At 40.3% G+C, this 18,243-nt stretch overlaps 1 protein-coding gene across 4 annotated transcripts in view; it reads right to left on the bottom strand.

Moving 5' to 3' along the window:
* The window catches only part of LOC120865421 (UDP-GalNAc:beta-1,3-N-acetylgalactosaminyltransferase 2), a 63,381-nt gene that overhangs the window by 22,114 nt on the left and 23,024 nt on the right, over nucleotides 1–18,243 (bottom strand). For all 4 annotated transcript variants that reach the window (XM_040242703.1, XM_040242704.1, XM_040242705.1 and 1 more), the window contains 2 exons: nucleotides 17,341–17,534; nucleotides 8,681–8,776 (listed from right to left, as the gene is read on the bottom strand). In XM_040242703.1, coding sequence (XP_040098637.1) covers nucleotides 8,681–8,776; nucleotides 17,341–17,534 — 290 coding nt within the window. The remainder of the gene's footprint in view (nucleotides 1–8,680; nucleotides 8,777–17,340; nucleotides 17,535–18,243) is intronic.

Raw genomic sequence — 18,243 nt, 5'->3', positions numbered from 1 at the left:
CCAATACAGTATTGTAAAGTAAAATAAAGTAAAACTAAAAATTAAAAAAAAAAGAAAGGGCAGAGTATCTGACATTTTTCCAAAGAAGACATTCAAATAGCCAACAGGTAGATGAAAAGGTGCTCAACATTACCAAATCATAAGGGAAATGCAAATCAAAATCACAGTAAAATATAACCTCATACATGTTAGAATGGCTAGTATCAAAAAGACAAAAAATTACAAGTGTTGGGTACTGTAGGTGGGAATGTAAATTGGTGCCACCATTGTGAAAAAAGGTTTGAACTATTATATAATCCAACAATTCCACTTCTGGGTATCTATTCAAAAGAAATGAAAAGACGAACTCAAAAAGATACATGTGCCCTCATGTTCACTGCAGCTTTATTTATAACAGCTAAGACATGTAGGCAACCTAAGTGTCTATCAAGGGATGAATGGATAAAGAAGATAAGGTATTTGTATACAATGGAATATCATTCAGCCATAAAAAAGAACAAGTCTTGTCATTTGCAACAATAGGGATAAATCCCGAGGGCATTATGCTAAGTGAAATAAGTCAGACAGAAAAAGACAAATACTATCTCATTTATCTTAAACAAACAAAAACAACCGGTACTCATAAATACAGAGAATATATGGGTGGTTGCTAGAGGTGGGGGGATAGGAGGTAGCTAAAATGGGTGAAGGTGATCAAAAGGTGCAAACTTCCGGTTAAGAAAGAAGTCTCAGGATGTAATGAACAGCCCAGTGACTATAGTTAATAATACTGTACTGCATATTTAAAAGTTGCTAAGACAGATTCTTGCCTTTGAAATCCCATGGACAGGGGAGCCTGGGGGGCTACAGTCCATGGGGTCACAGAGTTGGACATGACTTGGTGACTAAACACCAAGGCAGATCTTAAAAATTTTCATCACAAGAAAAGTTTATAACTGTGTCTGGTGATGGATATTAACTAGACTTGCATTGATCATTTTGTAACATATATAAATATTGAATCATTATACTATATACTTTAATAAAATGAAAGTCAGTTATATCTCGATTAAAAAATAAATTTACAGAGACTGCCCTCTGAATTGAACTAATTAAATCCTTATAGTTAATAAAAAAATGTTTCTAGTAACTGGAAAGAGCTCTAAGGTTGAAGCTTAATTAGTAAAATCAATACCTTATAACACTAAAGGAAAGCTGGTTTCAGAGAGAATTCTGGCACTGCATCAGTATCTAAGAGGAGAAAGATACAGTAACTGGAAGATATGAAGATATGAAATCTTCTGGTCACATCCCACCTGAACGAGAAAGTTCTCAGAAACTCACCTCCCACTGCTGTAATGAAATTCAACTCCCAAACTAATGGTTCAGATTGTTTTACCAGGAAGAAGGTTACCAGCTAGTGGCCTTAAGTATTCAAACCACTTTAATGTGCTAACACCCATTAAACATGAATCAACAGACACTCTGGTTTATACACTCTACAAGGTCAACGACAAGACCTGAAAGCTAAGTCCTAGACTCTTGACAATATGAGGCTGCTTTTGGTTAATCATAAGTCTTTCTCCTGGAAACAACCACCTCTTCCCCTTGGAATATATCACGCTCTTCTAAAACTTTAACAGTGATAAAATTTGGAAGGACTGATACCAAATATATTTCAGTTCAGTTCAGTCGCTCAGTTGTGTCTGACTCTTTGCGACCCCATGAACCACAGCACACCAGTCCTCCCTGTCCATCACCAACTCCCAGAGTTTACCCAAACTCATGTTCATTGAGTCGATGATGCCATCCAACCATCTCATCCTCTGTCGACCCCTTCTCCTCCCACCTTCAATCTTTCCCAGCATCAGGATCTTTTCCAATGAGTCAGCTCTCCGCATCAGGTGGCCAAAATATTGGAGTTTCAGCTTCAACATCAGTCCTTCCAATGAACACCCAGGACTGATCTCCTTTAGGATGGACTAGTTGGATCTCCTTGCAGTCCAAGGGACTCTCAAGAGTCTTCTCCAACACCACAGTTCAAAAGCATCGATTCTTCGGTGCTCAGCTTTCTTTATAGAACATTTCTATGAAGACCTACAAGACCTTTTAGAACATCCCCAAAATGATGTCCTTTTCATTATAGGGGACTGGAATGCAAAAGTAGGAAGTCAAGAAACACCTGGAGTAACAGGCAAATTTGGCCTTGGAGTACAGAATGAAGCAGGGCAAAGGCTAACAGAGTTCTGCCAATAAAATACACTTGTCATAGCAAACACCCTCTTCCAACAACACAAGAGAAGACTCTACACATGGACATCACCAGATGGCCAACACTGAAATCAGATTGATTATATTCTTTGCAGCCAAAGATAGAGAAGCTCTATACAGTCAGCAAAAACAAGACCGGGAGCTGACTGTGGCTCAGATCATGAACTCCTGATTGCCAAATTCAGACTTAAATTGAAGAAAGTGGGGAAAACCAAGTATGTTTAGGAGAAAGAATTGACAGGGCTTAGTGAATGCTTGAATATGAGAGCTGAGGATAAATTCCATGATTCTGGTTTGGAGACCTGAAAAAAAGGGAGATACTATGACCCAGGACTGAAAATACAGAAAGTGAGAATGGGGGGATGGAGATGCTATCCCCACTAGAACACCCAGGGGACCTTCCAAGTGGAGGTGTTCAGCTGAAATGCATACAGAGTTCATAAGAAATGTGGGCTGCAGACAGACTGAAGAGCCAGTAGCAAACAGGTGGTAATGGATGAAACTGCCTAGAAGAATGAATACAATAAACAGAAGGCTGGGTATCAGCTCTTAATGATTAATGTTGAAGAGGAAAACAAAAGAGGAATAGGGAAGAAGGACTGCATCAGATTAAGCAGAACCAGAAGGATGTATATCATATTGGGTTGGCCAATATATTCATTCTGGTTTTCCCAAAAAATGTTACAGAAAAACCCAACGAACTTTTTGGCCTAACCCAACATAAGCTAAGAGAAAACTACAGTCAACTCAGGTAACGACTCAAAGTCTGCCCTGTAGGTAGCAGTTAGGTCACCAGGAATCTTTGTGATTGTAGTTCCAAATGAACCATATAAGTAAAAAGCTATGGTAACCCAGAAAAGCTTCACCTTGAAAACAGAAATCTGGCAAATACGACAAAGCAAGGAATTCTCTTGTCCAGTCCATTCAACTGACACTTGGCACCTGACTGCTATTTCTCCTGCCCGGCACCAACTCCATCCTTGACTGGGCTCCAATATAAGGTCCGTAATATTGAGCAGGGACTTCCCTGGTGGTCCAGTGGCTATAGCTCAGTGCTCCCAATGCAGGGGGGCCCAGGGTAAACCCTTGATCAGAGAACTAGATCCCGCAGGCCCAAACTAAGAGTTTGCATGCCGCAGTGAAAGATCCTGGTGCTGCAACTAAGACCTGGGGCGGCCAAACGAAAACTATTAGAAAAAAATGATGATGTTAGCTAAATTGAGTAGTTACCATGAACCCTCATTGGCTCAAAAAGTGATCCTGGCTCATTCACTCAACTTATAGAACCTGCCAGTTGTTTTGTTGTGAGGGAGGGGAAGAGCTCTCCCTTCTCCACCTCTCCTGGACCTGCTCCATGTCACTGATACATTTCTCTTCCCCACTTCTCTCAAATGTCTTCTTCCTGCTCTCTGACACAAAGCAATCACTAAGCTAGGAATCTCTGCAGATGCCTAACACCTTGTTTATGGCAGTTCCCTGCTAAGATCAAGAAATTAAAGTAAAAGGTAGGCAGACTTCTGGACTTGTGGTCCAGTGGTTAAGAATCTGTGCTCCCAATGCAGGGGGCCTGGGTTCAACCCTTGGTCAGAAAACTAAGATCCCACATGCTGCACAGCATGACTCAAAACAAGTATCCCTTGAAAGCAGACATCAAATATGTAATTGCTTCTGAAAATAAAAACATAATTACAAAAGTAAAAGGTAGGAAAGAACAGCACAGTGCAGATTGGAAAAAAAGAGCTCTCATAAGTCCTCTCACCTGTAACATAAGTGAGCTATCTGCAACCCATGTGGTCCTTCTTCTGTGTCCTATTTCTAACTCATCATGCAAACCAATAGAGTAGCTTAAACATACACAGTATTTTTGCACCTGTAACCATTAACAATTTCTTATGGCCTGCAGAGATGGCTACTGCTAAAGAATTTTAACTTCCATAAAAAATAAGTATGCAGGTACCCATGACACCGAGAATACTGACTCTAGTGACTTGGGTTTAATGAACAGTCTTTTTATTGAAATTAGGTTTCTGGTTCAGGTGCACTACTAAAAGAAATATGAAATTAGAGAAGTATTTTAAGAGAAACACACAGCAGTCTTCTATTTAAATGTGTGATCCCCCCCACCCCCCGCTGAGATTTCTGCTTTAGTGAGTCACACAACAAAAATACTGCAAGAACTCTGCTTATTAGCTGACAAGCCACACTGCTGACATGTTACTCCAGCAGACTGTGAAGTTTAGAGAGAATATGATGATGAACAAATTATCTACTTCTCCCTTGCAACTGAGATCAACGATCTGTTTTTCTCTGGTTACTCTCTCCTGATGATATGTAGGCAAACCCATTCATCACTATCACTGTTTTCTGTCCAACTCAGTCCAATGAGGGCTTGATGCAGCAAAAATGAATATATACGTGAAATTAAACAAGCTTTCAACAAAACCAGGATTTTGTGTAAAAGGAAAGTATTTTAAAGTTTTTTATTTTAATAAGGCTAATATTTATTTCAGGACACTTAAAAAACAGATATAAGGAAGAAAATAAAATTCATCCACAATCCTACTCCCTGAGATGCAGACACTATTAAATAAGTGCACATTTATAAAAAGAAAAAAGATTACTCGGATGTAATGAAAAATCAAAAGCGAATTTAGCTTAAAGCTTCAACAGAAATAAAGATCACAAGGCTGGGATTTCCCTAGCAGTCCAGTGCTTAAGACTTTGTACTCTCATTGCAGGGGGCTTGGGTTCAATCCCTGGTTAAGGAACTAAAATCTTGCATGCCATACAGCACAGCCAAAAAATAAAATAAGAATAAATAAAATAAAATCTCAATTTAAAAAAACAGCACAAGGCTTTAGCTAGTGAACATCTTAATAACTGAAATGGCCACTGCCTGATTTGACTGAGTCCTTCCCATCACGAGTACCTTCTATCATATACACCAACTTGAACACAGGCAAGGAAGGCAGCCCTTTGCCCCAATCTAGATTCTTTTTCTGAAAAACTTCAAACCCATAGAAAAGTTCAGATTAACACAAAATCCTCTAGACTCAACAACTGGCAATGTTTAGCCGCACGTGCGCTTATTTAATTTTTTGGCCATGCTGCATGGCACTGGGATCTTAAGTCTCCCACGATCAAACCTGCCCTCCTTCAGCGGAAGCGCAGAGTTTTAACCACTGAACCACCTGGGAAGTCCCTGGCCCCATGTGCTTTATCTGTCTACTCTTCTGCTGTTCTTCGTTGCTGAATCACTTGAAAGTAAAATACATCTCACCTTGGCTTCAGCACGGATTTCCTAAGGACAAAGACATTCTAAGGGAAAGTATAATATGGACTAACTAATTCATCAAACTGTAATTCTCTCTATGAGGTAACCAAGATAATGGAGTAGATGCTTTATTGCGATTAGCCTGAAGTTAATGTTAAAGCTTATTTCATTCCTCCTGGGACTCCGTCCTCTTCGAGCTTCTCAACCCGGGCACCACTATTTGGGGCCAGGTAATGTTGTGCTGTGGGGACCGTCCTGCACATTGTAGGATGTTGGGCAGCATCCCTGGCTTCTGCCACAGGAGGCAGACAGGCTCCACACCTGGCTGTAGCAACTAAAAGCAACTCCGGACGTTTGCTAAGGGAGCCCTGGGAGAAGAGACCCTGCTCTCGAAGAACAAGAACCGCAAATCCACATGAGAACCAGCAGTAACAGGACAGGACAGGTTGATCTGCAGAACGCTCACCACGTGGCAGCACCTTCCAAACATTCTACATCTACGAAATCACTTGAGTGTGTTAAGTGTGAGTGTGCTGAATCGTGTCCAACACTTTGCAGCTCCATGGACTGTAGCGCGCCAGGATCCCCTGTCCATGGAATTCTCCGGGCAAGAATACTGGAGGGGGTACTTATTCCTACTCCAGGGGATCCTCACAACCCAGGGATTGTCTCTTGTGTCTCCTGCACTGCCAGATGGATTCTTTACCACCACATCACCTGGGAAGCCCCATGAAATCATTTACACGCTGGAACAATCCTGTGAACTGGGTCTACCTTACAGAGACGGGGACAGACACGGGGAGAGGAAGAAGTTAGTGCCGGGTCACAGAGCCACTAAGCGGCAGAGCAGGGACTCAAGCTCACCCAGAGGCACCCAATCACACACCCACACCCAACTGTGCCCTCAGACTTACTCACTTCCTGGTGCGGCAGTTCTTCCTTTCCTACTCATGCTAATCCTCGTGAGTCATTTGCAAAAATCAACCCTCCAGCAGGTTCCAGACCTTTCTGGACAGCACCTAGCATGTGCTAGCACTGCTAGTCCCCACAGAATCACTCTCCTCTCCCTTGGGAATCACACAAGGTCTGAGTGAGGTTCTGCCCACACTGGCTCTGAGTAGAAAAGAAGGACTCGATGACTTGCTTCAATCCCAGAAGACCTCACCCACAGGCCAGTGTAGGAAGTCTGCTTACAGCTGTGTCTGGGGCACAGCAGGGTAAGTAAGCACAACAGCAACGTCAACTCTTCTGTCCTCACTAGTTGGCTCGCTGGCTCAGTGGTAAAGAAGCCACCTGCTGATGAGGAGAGCTGGGTTCAACCCCTGGGTCAAGAAGATCTCCTAGAGAAGGAAACGGCCACCCACTCCAGTATTCTTGCCTGGGAAATCCCACGGACAGAGGAGCCTGGCAGGCTACAATCCATGGGGTCCCAAGAAAGTTGGACACAACTGAGCAACTAAACAGCAGCAACCTTCACTAGTACATAAGCGGCTTCGTGGGTAGGGATTGTTGTACTATGTACTCAAGTAGACCCAGTGCTTGGCGTATACTAAGTGCTCAAAAAATATTTTCTGAGTAAATGAGTTAACAAATCAAAGAATGACTTCCTGCAAACACTGAAATCCGGGATTTCCCTGGTGGTCCAGTGGTTTGGGTCTGTACTTCCAAGGCAAGTGATGTGGGTTTGCTCCTTGGTCAGGGAACTATGATCTTATATGCTGCAGAGCAACTACGCCTGTGCACTGCAGCTACTGAGGCCACACGCCACAACTAGAGTCCCCCCACTGCAGTGCAAGATCTCGCACGATGCAACGGGGATCCCCTGCGTTTTTTAAATTAAAAAAGCTAGCTATTGGTGGAAATGAAAAATGTCTTAGAAAAACAAAAACTGAGATCCAACACTTGGCCAATCCTTCTTAGTGGAACCACTATTCTTCATTAAGAGATAACTTTGATGGTGCATACTTCCTTTAACTAGGAAAAAAGTCCATACATGAAATTTAAAAAGGACACACACAGGTACACTCATATAATGCCAATGACTATTCAAATGGATATAAACTGCTAAACTATTCTCAAAAAAAAAAAATCATATGCCTGAAAAATATGTAGAAATTTGAACCCACAATTCATCCTAAGAAAACAACCAGTTGGGTACCATAAAGAGAGTGTAAAGATGCTCACTACAGTCTTTTTTGTAACACCGAGAACTTGGAAATTTTTTCTGTTTCAGTTTCATTCTTCTTTACGTTTTTCAACAGAAGTTCACATATAGGTGAAATAAAGGGCCTCGCTTTGACCGTCGTGGAATTAACATACATAGCTGACTACCTGTACTCAGCTCCAAAGATCCACAGCACGTGATAAAATGCATGACTTTGTTGTTGCCCAAGTGTGAACATCACCCCCATGACCAGTGGCAGGAAGAGGCTTCCTGGTTAGCCAGCAGGGCTGGTCAATCATCCAGCTTCCACATGTTAACTCAGCTTTGGTGTCCCTGGGTGAACGCCAAAGTTGACTGATGGTGTCTGCCAGAGAGGGCTGGCAAACTGAGCCCTGCACAGCAGGTCCAAAACACTCTGCTCAGAAAGGTACTCAGACAGACTGGAATTGCCTGGAAAGGGGGAGGCTGACAGGTAACAGTCTGTTCATGTCTAACTGTGTGACACACGATGTGATACAACCACATATGGGCTTAACTCCAGGGCTGATGAGGCCCTTGGCAGCAAGGTTTCAAACATCTTCCACAACTTGGAGAAGTTTGATTTATCTTGGAACGTGACCCACCTCTTTGGCATTAGCCTGTCTGCACTTCCCTCCACCTCCTTGTCGTTTAGATAAGCAACTATCTGAGGTACTCAAACAGTCACAGCGTCTTTCTAACCACCACACCTACTCATGCAGTGGTCTACTCCACTGAAGAAACCATGGTAACATGCAATGCTTTTCAAAGTGCGGTTGGGAACCTTTGGGGCACCATGACGCTCTCTGGTGGGAGGAATGCAGAGGGCTACAGCTTAGTACACCCCTGCTGTAGTGTCATCTGTCACTCTGGAGAGCTGTCCTGGCAGGAGAATATCAAATGCCTGCCCCTGGAAGCACATCTCCAGGGCGATAATGGCCTGCATCATGACCAGAGTCTCTTCATTGTAATACCTCGGGTAAGATGAACTGCTCCACAGGCTTGTACCACAGCTTGTTCACCTGCACGCCACAGCTCGGAGGACTGAAGCGAGCAATGAAGAGGGCCTCCTACAGATTGGGTGGGGAAAAGACAAGAAATACTTTACATCAGATGCAGCAAGTTTTCACACAGCTGACATTCTAAATTCTCAGTGGCCCCAACAGTGGCTACTAACATTGTTCTACTGTGGTTGAGGCATCATTTGGGCTTTCCAGGGCAATCATGGTTATTAAGTAAAGCTACTTAAGATCACCAAGGCTGTCACGAAGTTCTAAAACACTAAATATAATCCACATAACTTTAAAAAAATAAAAACAATACCTTGAAATGAGGAGCATTAAGGGAAGTGAAAGGTGTTAAGTTAAGCCAACTTAAGTTACTTAACCCCAAAGGGTTAAGAATAAACTGAAAGATCATAGACTTCTACATAGAACAAAGGTACTCAGGAATCACCCTTCAAAAAGAACCTTTAGAAGAACAAACAGAAACAAAAATGGGAACATTAAAAAAAGATTGATTCTCATTACGTCTATTGTTTTCTTTGGGTCCTTCCTTTTTGTTTTAGGCAAGAACATTTCCTTATTCTCATAGCTATTCTTAGATACCAATTTGCTACAGGAGATGCTTCTGTTAAAGCTATCAAGACCATGCAGAAGTTCAGAACGAAGGGAGTTTAAGTGAATTACGTGTATTTCTTTCATTGACAATGGTCTATGGCAATGCAGTGGTAATACTTTATACACTGTGACTACCTGTGAACTCACTGCAATCCACCTGAGATCAGACCTTCCTGGAGGACAAAGAGTAACCTCTCCTTGGGTAAAAAAAAAATATGGCCATTAAAAATTAAATCAACATGATAAAAATATTGTACATCTAAATCAAACTACTTGAGTGACAACTCAAAAAGACTATAGGGACTTCCCTGGTGGTTCAGTGGCTAAGACACCATGCTCCCAGTGCAGGGGACTCAGGTCTGGTCCCTGGTCAGGGAACTAGATCCCACAGACTGCAACTAAAGCCTGGAGCAGCCAAATAGATAAAGAAATAAAAGAAGCTTAAAAAAAAAAACCCACTACATATACTAAGACAATTAATCATGAAAAAAATTCAAGATTGATCCTAATTTCTAGGTAAGGTTGACAGTGAAATTCAGAGTACTGCTCTTGCTGTTACCTATTTGAGCTTCAGTATCAATGCAACCTTTAACCACAATAATATATGAACTCCTATACTTAAGTAATAAAGTTCTTTTCACTAGAATCATAATGGCTGGAATCGTCACTAAGATTTGCTCCCTCTCTTATATTTAGGTCATTAAGCACATTTGCAAACTAAACAAGTTCTTCAGAGGATAAAGGAATACGACAAACAAAAAATTTAATATTAAACTGATCTGTGTGTTTATTGGTGACTCTGACATTGTATCTGTTAATAACAGTCAACCTTAACACAAAACCATTTTTAAACATGCCTAAAATTAAAAGACGCTTACTCCTTGGAAGAAAAGTTATGACCAACCTAGACAGCATATTCAAAAGCAGAGACATTACTTTGCTGACTAAGGTCCGTCTAGTCAAGGCTATGGTTTTTCCTGTGGTCATGTATGGATGTGAGAGTTGGACTGTGAAGAAAGCTGAGCGCCAAAGAATTGATGCTTTTGAACTGTGGTGTTGGAGAAGACTCTTGAGAGTCCTTGGACTGCAAGGAGATCTAACCAGTCCATTCTGAAGGAGATCAACCCTGGGATTTCTTTGGAAGGAATGATGCTGAAGCTGAAACTCCAGTACTTTGGCCACCTCATGCGAAGAGTTGATTCATTGGAAAAGACTCTGCTGCTGGGAGGGATCGGGGGCAGGAGAAGGGGACGACAGAGGATGAGATGACTGGATGGCATCACTGACTCGATGGACATGAAGCTGAGTGAACTCTGGGAGTTGGTGATGGACAGGGAGACCTGGTGTGCTGCGATTCATGGGGTTGCAAATAGTTGGACACAACTGAGCAACTGAACTGAACTGAAAAAAATTGCACAAGGTTCTGCTTCCAGTGACAACAAGCCAAGTCTCCTATAGATAGCAATTATGAATAGCAGTCAAAACATTAAAAAAAAAAAAAAAAAGATTTGAAGACACTGGAACCTGCTGAAGCTGAAGCTCCAGTACTTTGGCCACCTCATGAGAAGAGTTGACTCACTGGAAAAGACTCTGATGCTGGGAGGGATTGGGGGCAGGAGGAGAAGGGGATGACAGAGGATGAGATGGCTGGATGGCATCACGGACTCGATGGACGTGAGTCTGAGTGAACTCCGGGAGTTGGTGATGGACAGGGAGGCCTGGTGTGCTGCGATTCATGGGGTCGCAAAGAGTCGGACACGACTGAGCGACTGAACTGAACTAACTGAACTGAACATACACAAAGGACACACACCGGAGGAAAAGCTATACCCATAAGGTGAGAGTCACTGGATCTGCTTCCCCTATTTTTTTTTTTAATGGCTCTTTGTCTGAGGCATACCTCAGGGGGCAACTAAAATTCTGAAGTAAGAACTGCAGTATTTCTGGTTCCAAATCAGAAGACAGAGTGGAGGTAAACACATTGGCTAACAACTGAGGAAGAAAAACCCAGAAAGGGAAGAGTCACAGAGTTCTCAATCCTTCCTATGAACTCTGTCCTAGTCTGCGGCTAAGTCAGGAAATACACATTTGAAGCAGAATCCGGGCAGCCCATCTAAGTCCAACAGAACACACTGGAGACGTCAGCTGCTGCTCATCGCAAGGGAGACAGGGTTCAGTGTCTATGCCCAGCAATTCAACTGATGGCTAAAAGAAACAAACAACAAAAGAAACAAAAAAGACCATAGCAAAAATCCACAAAGCCAAAAGCTGGTTCCTTGAGAGGATAAATAAAATTGACAAACCATAGCCAGACTCATCAAGAAACAAAGGGAGAAAAATCAAATCAATAAAATTAGAAATGAAAATGGAGAGATCACAACAGACAACACAGAAATACAAAGGATCATAGAGACTACTATCAGCAATTATATGCCAATAAAATGGACAACTTGGAAGAAATGGACCAATTCTTAGAAAAGTACAACTTTCCAAAACTGAACCAGGAAGAAATAGAAAATCTTAACAGACCCATCACAAGCACAGAAATTGAAACTGTAATCAGAAATCTTCCAGCAAACAAAAGCCCAGGTCCAGACAGCTTCACAGCTGAATTCTACCAAAAATTTAGAGAAGAGCTAACACCTATCCTACTCAAACTCTTCCAGAAAATTGCAGAGGAAGGGAAACTTCCAAACTCATTCTATGAGGCCACCATCACCCTAATACCAAAACCTGACAAAGATGCCACAAAAAAAGAAAACTACAGGCCAACAGCACTGATGAACATAGATGCAAAAATCCTTAACAAAATTCTAGCAATCAGAATCCAACAACACATTAAAAAGATCATACACCATGACCAAGTGGGCTTTATCCCAGGGATGCAAGGATTCTTCAATATCCGCAAATCAATCATTGTAATACACCACATTAATAAATTGAAAAATAAAAGCCATATGATTATCTCAATAGATGCAGAGAAAGCCTTTGACAAAATTCAACATCCATTTATGATAAAAACTCTCCAGAAAGCAGGAATAGAAGGAACATACCTCAACATAATAAAAGCTATATATGACAAACCCACAGCAAACATTATCCTCAATGGTGAAAAATTGAAAGCATTTCCCCTAAAGTCAGGAACAAGACAAGGGTGCCCACTCTCACCACTACTATTCAACATAGTTTTGAAAGTTTTGGCAACAGCAATCAGAGCAGAAAAAGAGATAAAAGGAATCCAAATTGGAAAAGAAAAAGTAAAACTCTCACTGTTTGCAGATGACATGATCCTTTACATAGAAAACCCTAAAGACTCCACCAGAAAATTACTAGAGCTAATCAATGAATATAGTAAAGTTGCAGGATATAAAATCAACACACAGAAATCCCTTGCATTCCTATACACTAATAATGAGAAAATAGAAAGAGAAATTAAGGAAACAATTCCATTCACCATTGCAACAAAAAGAATAAAATACTTAGGAATATATCTACCTAAAGAAACAAAAGACCTATAAATAGAAAACTATAAAACAATGGTGTAAAAAATCAAAGAGGACACTAATAGAAGGAGAAATATACCATGTTCATGGATCAGAAGAATCAATATAGTGAAAATGAGTATACTACCCAAAGCAATCTATACATTCAATGCAAGCCCTATCAAGCTACCAATGGTATTTTTCACAGAGCTAGAACAAATAATTTCACAATTTGTATGGAAATACAAAAAACCTCGAATAGCCAAAGCAATCTTGAGAAAGAAGAATGGAACTGGAGGAATCAACCTGCCTGACTTCAGGCTCTACTACAAAGCCACAGTCATCAAGACAGTATGGTACTGGCACAAAGACAGAAATATAGATCAATGGAACAAAATAGAAAGCCCAGAGATAAATCCACACACATATGGATACCTTATCTTTGACAAAGGAGGCAAGAATATACAATGGAGTAAAGACAATCTCTTTAACAAGTGGTGCTGGGAAAACTGATCAACCACTTGTAAAAGAATGAAACTAGATCACTTTCTAACACCACACACAAAAATAAACTCAAAATGGATTAAAGATCTAAAAGTAAGACCAGAAACAATAAAACTCCTAGAGGAGAACACAGGCAAAACACTCTCCGACATAAATCACAGCAGGATCCTCTATGACCCACCTCCCAGAATATTGGAAATAAAAGCAAAAATAAACAAATGGGACCTAATTAAAATTAAAAGCTTCTGCACAACAAAGGAAACTATAAGCAAGGTGAAAAGACAGCCTTCAGAATGGGAGAAAATAATAGCAAATGAAACAACTGACAAAGAATTAATCTCAAAAATATACAAGCAACTCCTGCAGCTCAATTCCAGAAAAATAAACGACCCAATCAAAAAATGGGTCAAAGAACTAAATTGACATTTCTCCAAAGAAGACATACAGATGGCGAACAAACACATAAAAAGATGCTCAACATCACTCACTATCAGAGAAATCAAATCAAAACCACAATGAGGTACCATTTCACGCCAGTCAGAATGGCTGCGATCCAAAAGTCTACAAGCAATAAATGCTGGAGAAGATGTGGAGAAAAGGGAATCCTCTTACACTGTTGGTGGAAATGCAAACTAGTACAGCCACTATGGAGAACAGTGTGGAGACTCCTTAAAAAACTGGAAATAGAACTGCCTTATGACCCAGCAATCCCTCTGCTGGGCATACACACCGAGGAAACCAGAATTGAAAGAGACACGTGTACCCCAATGTTCATCACAGCACTGTTTATAATAGCCAGGACATGGAAACAACCTAGATGTCCATCAGCAGATGAATGGATAAGAAAGCTGTGGTACATATACACAATGGAGTATTACTCAGCCATTAAAAAGAATGCATTTGAATCAGTCCTAATGAGGTGGATGGAACTGGAGCCTATTATGCAGAGTGAAGTAAGCCAGAAAGAAAAACACCAATACAGTATACTAATGCATATATATGGAATTTACAAAGATGGTAACAATAATCCTGTATGTGAGACAGCAACAGAGACACACATGTATAGGACAGTTTTCTGGACTCTGTGGGAGAGGGAGGGTGGGATGATTTGGGAGAATGGCACTGAAACATGTATAATATCATATGTGAAATGAATCTCCAGTCCAGGTTCGATGCATGATACAGGATGCTCAGGGCTGGTGCACTGGGATGACCCAGTGGGATGGTATGGGGAGGGAGGTGGGAGGGGGGTTCAGGTTGGGGAACACATGTACACCTGTGGTGGATTCATGTTAATGTATGGCAAAACCAATACAATATTGTAAAGTAATTAGCCTCCAATTAAAATAAACTTATATTAAAAAAAAAAAAAGCAACTCTCCTCAAAAACTACAACAGGATCCACAATCCTACAATGAATTATTCACAGTATCTAGGATACAATCAAAGTTACTCAATGTAAAATAAAACAAGAAAATGTTACTGTATGCAAGAGAAAAGATGATAATCAACAAAGACACACCAAGATGACTCAAATTTAGTATAGCAGACAGGATTTTAAAGCTGTCATTATAATCTAGGTCAAAGCCACAGAAATAATATGTTCAAAATGAATTTAGAAAAACAGGAAACTTAGAAAAATGTGATATTTTAGAGAAAAAGAAACTACACGTAACTGAAATCCCAGAAGGAATGGACAGAAATGGGGCCGGGAAAAAATTTTCTTTAGGAAAAATAGCTAAAAGTTCTATAAATTTGTTAAAAGACATAAATTAACAGGTTGAAGAAACTTGGCAAACCCTGAGCAGAACACACAAAGAAAAACCACACCAAGATATAACACAGCCAAACGGCACAAAACCAAGTATGTATAAAGAGGAAGTCTTTAAAGTAGCCAAGATGACTTTTTCCTCTAATATACGTTTAGCTGTTTAGAACAAAAATTATAATACTGTGTTGTGGGATTTATAACACACATAGATATAAGGCATATGACAATTATAACAACAAGATGGGGAAGAGTAAATGGAATTATATAGTTGCAAGGTTCTTATATTTTACAGGAAGGGGTACAATGCTAAAGAAGACTGAAAAAGTTCAGGACATGCATTGTAATTCTTATGTCAACCAGACTGACACAAAATAATAATAGAAAGAGCTGTAGCTAAAAGAAAAATAGAAATATTAAAATGGAATTCTAAAAAATACTCAACCCAAAAGAGGTAGAAAAGGAAAAAAAGAGAAACAAAAAACACAGGATAAATAGAAAACAAATAGCAAAAAGAAAAACTGAAATCCAACCACTTCAGTAATTGCCTTAAGTATAAATGGAAAAAACAGCCCTTGTAAATAGCAGGGATTCTCAGACTAGATAAAAAGGAATACCTAACTATATGCTACCCATAAGAATCACAATTTCCAGCCATATATAAAAAGAATTAATACATCATGATCAAGAAGAATAGCAAGTTGCTTTAATACTGAAAAGTTAGTAAATGTAACTCAACCACAATAAAAGAAAAAAGGGGAAAAAGCCTGGAAACATCCCTGTTGCCCATCAACAGAACAGATAAATACTATGTACTGTTGGAATACAACTTAGCAATTAAAAGGAAAGGGAAAAATCTGCTGATACATACAACAACATGGATGAGTTTCAAAAACATCACGTTGAATAAAAGAAGCCTTACTCCAAAGAGTGCTTAGCATATGCTTCTATTTATAAATGAACTCCTACAAAAGGCAACACTAGCCCATGGTTAAAAAAAAATGAGAACAGTGATTGCCTGTAGGGAATGGGGCAGGGTGACAGGAGCCTGGATTACACAGGTTTATGTAGTTTATGCACATTACACTCTGATTTTTTTAAACCATAAACAAATGCTAAAATCTAGTTAATGATAAGCACACTGAAGTGTTTAGGGCTGAAATATTATTGAAACCTGCAAGTTAATCTAAAACACATTTTTTCGGCTGTGCTGTGCAGCGTGTGGGATCTTAGTTACCTGACCAGGAACGAAACCCTGTGTGCCCTGAATTGGAAGTGCACAGTCTTAACAACTAGACCACGACTTTTTAGGAAAGTCCCTAAAATATACGTATTTTTTAAAAGATAGTTTGATGAATGACTATAGATGTCATAAAGCAAATAGAGCAAAACGTTAACTACTGTAGAGTTTACTTGGTGGATATATGGCGTGCGTGCGTGCTTAGTTACTTCAGTCGTGTCCAACTCTCTGCGACCCCACGGACCATGGCCCGCCAGGCCCCTCTGTCCATGGGATTCTCCAGGCAAGAATACTGGAGTGGGGTGCCATTTCCTCCTCCAGGGAGAAAGTATGGAGTGAGTGAAGTGAAGTTGCTCAGTCGTGTCCGACTCTGTGACCCCATGGACTGTAGCCTACCAGGCTCCTTCGTCCATGGGATTTTCCCGGCAACAGGACTGGAGTGGGTTGCCATTTCCTTCTCCGGATATATGGCACTCACTGTATAATTCTTTTAAGATTTCTAGAGCTTAAAATCCAGGGACAGATCTTTTCAAATACAATGCCTTGCTACACTCCTTCAGACAAACTCTGAACAAATTTGAGGAGACAAATGGGTTTACTCAAATATCACAAAAAGTAACCCCAGCTGTTTTAAACTTTTATTTCCTCTATGCTCTTATTATAAAAAAGATCTGATGTATCTGTTAGCCTGTATTATGGTGATAGACTTTTAGGGTTGGAAAGAAGAGGCAATCATACTTGCTTATACCTACAAGTCCCAAATATGTAATACTCATCAACAGCTTTTTAAATTCCTTAGGCTTTCAGGGATCTTAGGTTGGAAATTTCTAATCTGGTCCAACTCCTCCTTTCCTGGGTGTAACATGTTTATTCATCAGTAGTGTCTTCTCAAACAAGCATTATGATACATTACACTACAATGTGTCTAATCATCAGGGAAGGCCTACACGCTGCCACAAGGAAAAAGCTGATGATTTTGAAAAATAAAAATGGGGAAAAGCGTGTAGGAAGCAGTGCATACCTCCTGTTCTGCCTGATAAAGCTTGACAGTGATGTTCCTCTGGAAACCCACATCACCGGCGTCGTAAAACACCCCGAGACTCGTAATAACGATTGGATAGAGAACCCGGAAGCTCACGCTGACAACTCGGTCCTCAGAGAGCCCTGATGAAGTGTCTTCCGAAAGACTGAATGCTTCAATCTCCTGATTCAGAACTAAGGAAGTAATAATGAGAAAAGGCGTTTTACACAATCAAACACAATCTTTTACTTTACCAATATGAAGTGCGCTTGATAGCAAAATCTAGATTTGTTAATATATTCTTTCACAAATGGCAATACATTTTTAAAGTGCTTCAGAAATACCACTGCTTTCAGAAAAAAAAAAAACAACTTATTTTTTAAGAACAAAATTTTTGGCCACATCTTAGCAAAATAATTATTAGAGGTACTTTTAATAAACTTTTGCATATGCATATGTGCCTCTGTATGTATAAACACTATAGGGGAATATTAAACTTAAAGATTGGATAAATGGGGAAAGGTTGGATAAATGGGGATGTTAAAAACAGTACTAACTGCAGTCATAAATAATGAGTACGTTTAGTCTTGCTCTACAAATTCCAAAAATCCTACTGCACGTTGAGCAATTTTTGTGATGTCAGGCAGTTACCACTGTACAAAAGTAACTGAAATCAATTCAAATAGCACTGAAAAACTCTAGCCATATAGTACTGACAAAGATAAACACATTAAGCACAGTATTTCTGACCACCTACTATGTGCCACAAACCATCAGATTTAATCTTTACAACTACCCTATGTGGTTGTGGCATTATCTCCAGTTTACAGAGTCAGAAAATGAGCTCCAGAGATGGATCTGATGAAGGTCACAGAAAGCGACAGAGCAGAAATCAAACCCGTA

Source organism: Oryx dammah, unplaced genomic scaffold, assembly GCF_014754425.2.
Source record: "Oryx dammah isolate SB20612 unplaced genomic scaffold, SCBI_Odam_1.1 HiC_scaffold_6, whole genome shotgun sequence".
NCBI classification, from domain to species: domain Eukaryota; kingdom Metazoa; phylum Chordata; class Mammalia; order Artiodactyla; family Bovidae; genus Oryx; species Oryx dammah.
The sequence above is the reverse complement of the archived record's forward strand: the minus strand, read 5'-3'. Positions and strand labels throughout refer to the sequence as shown.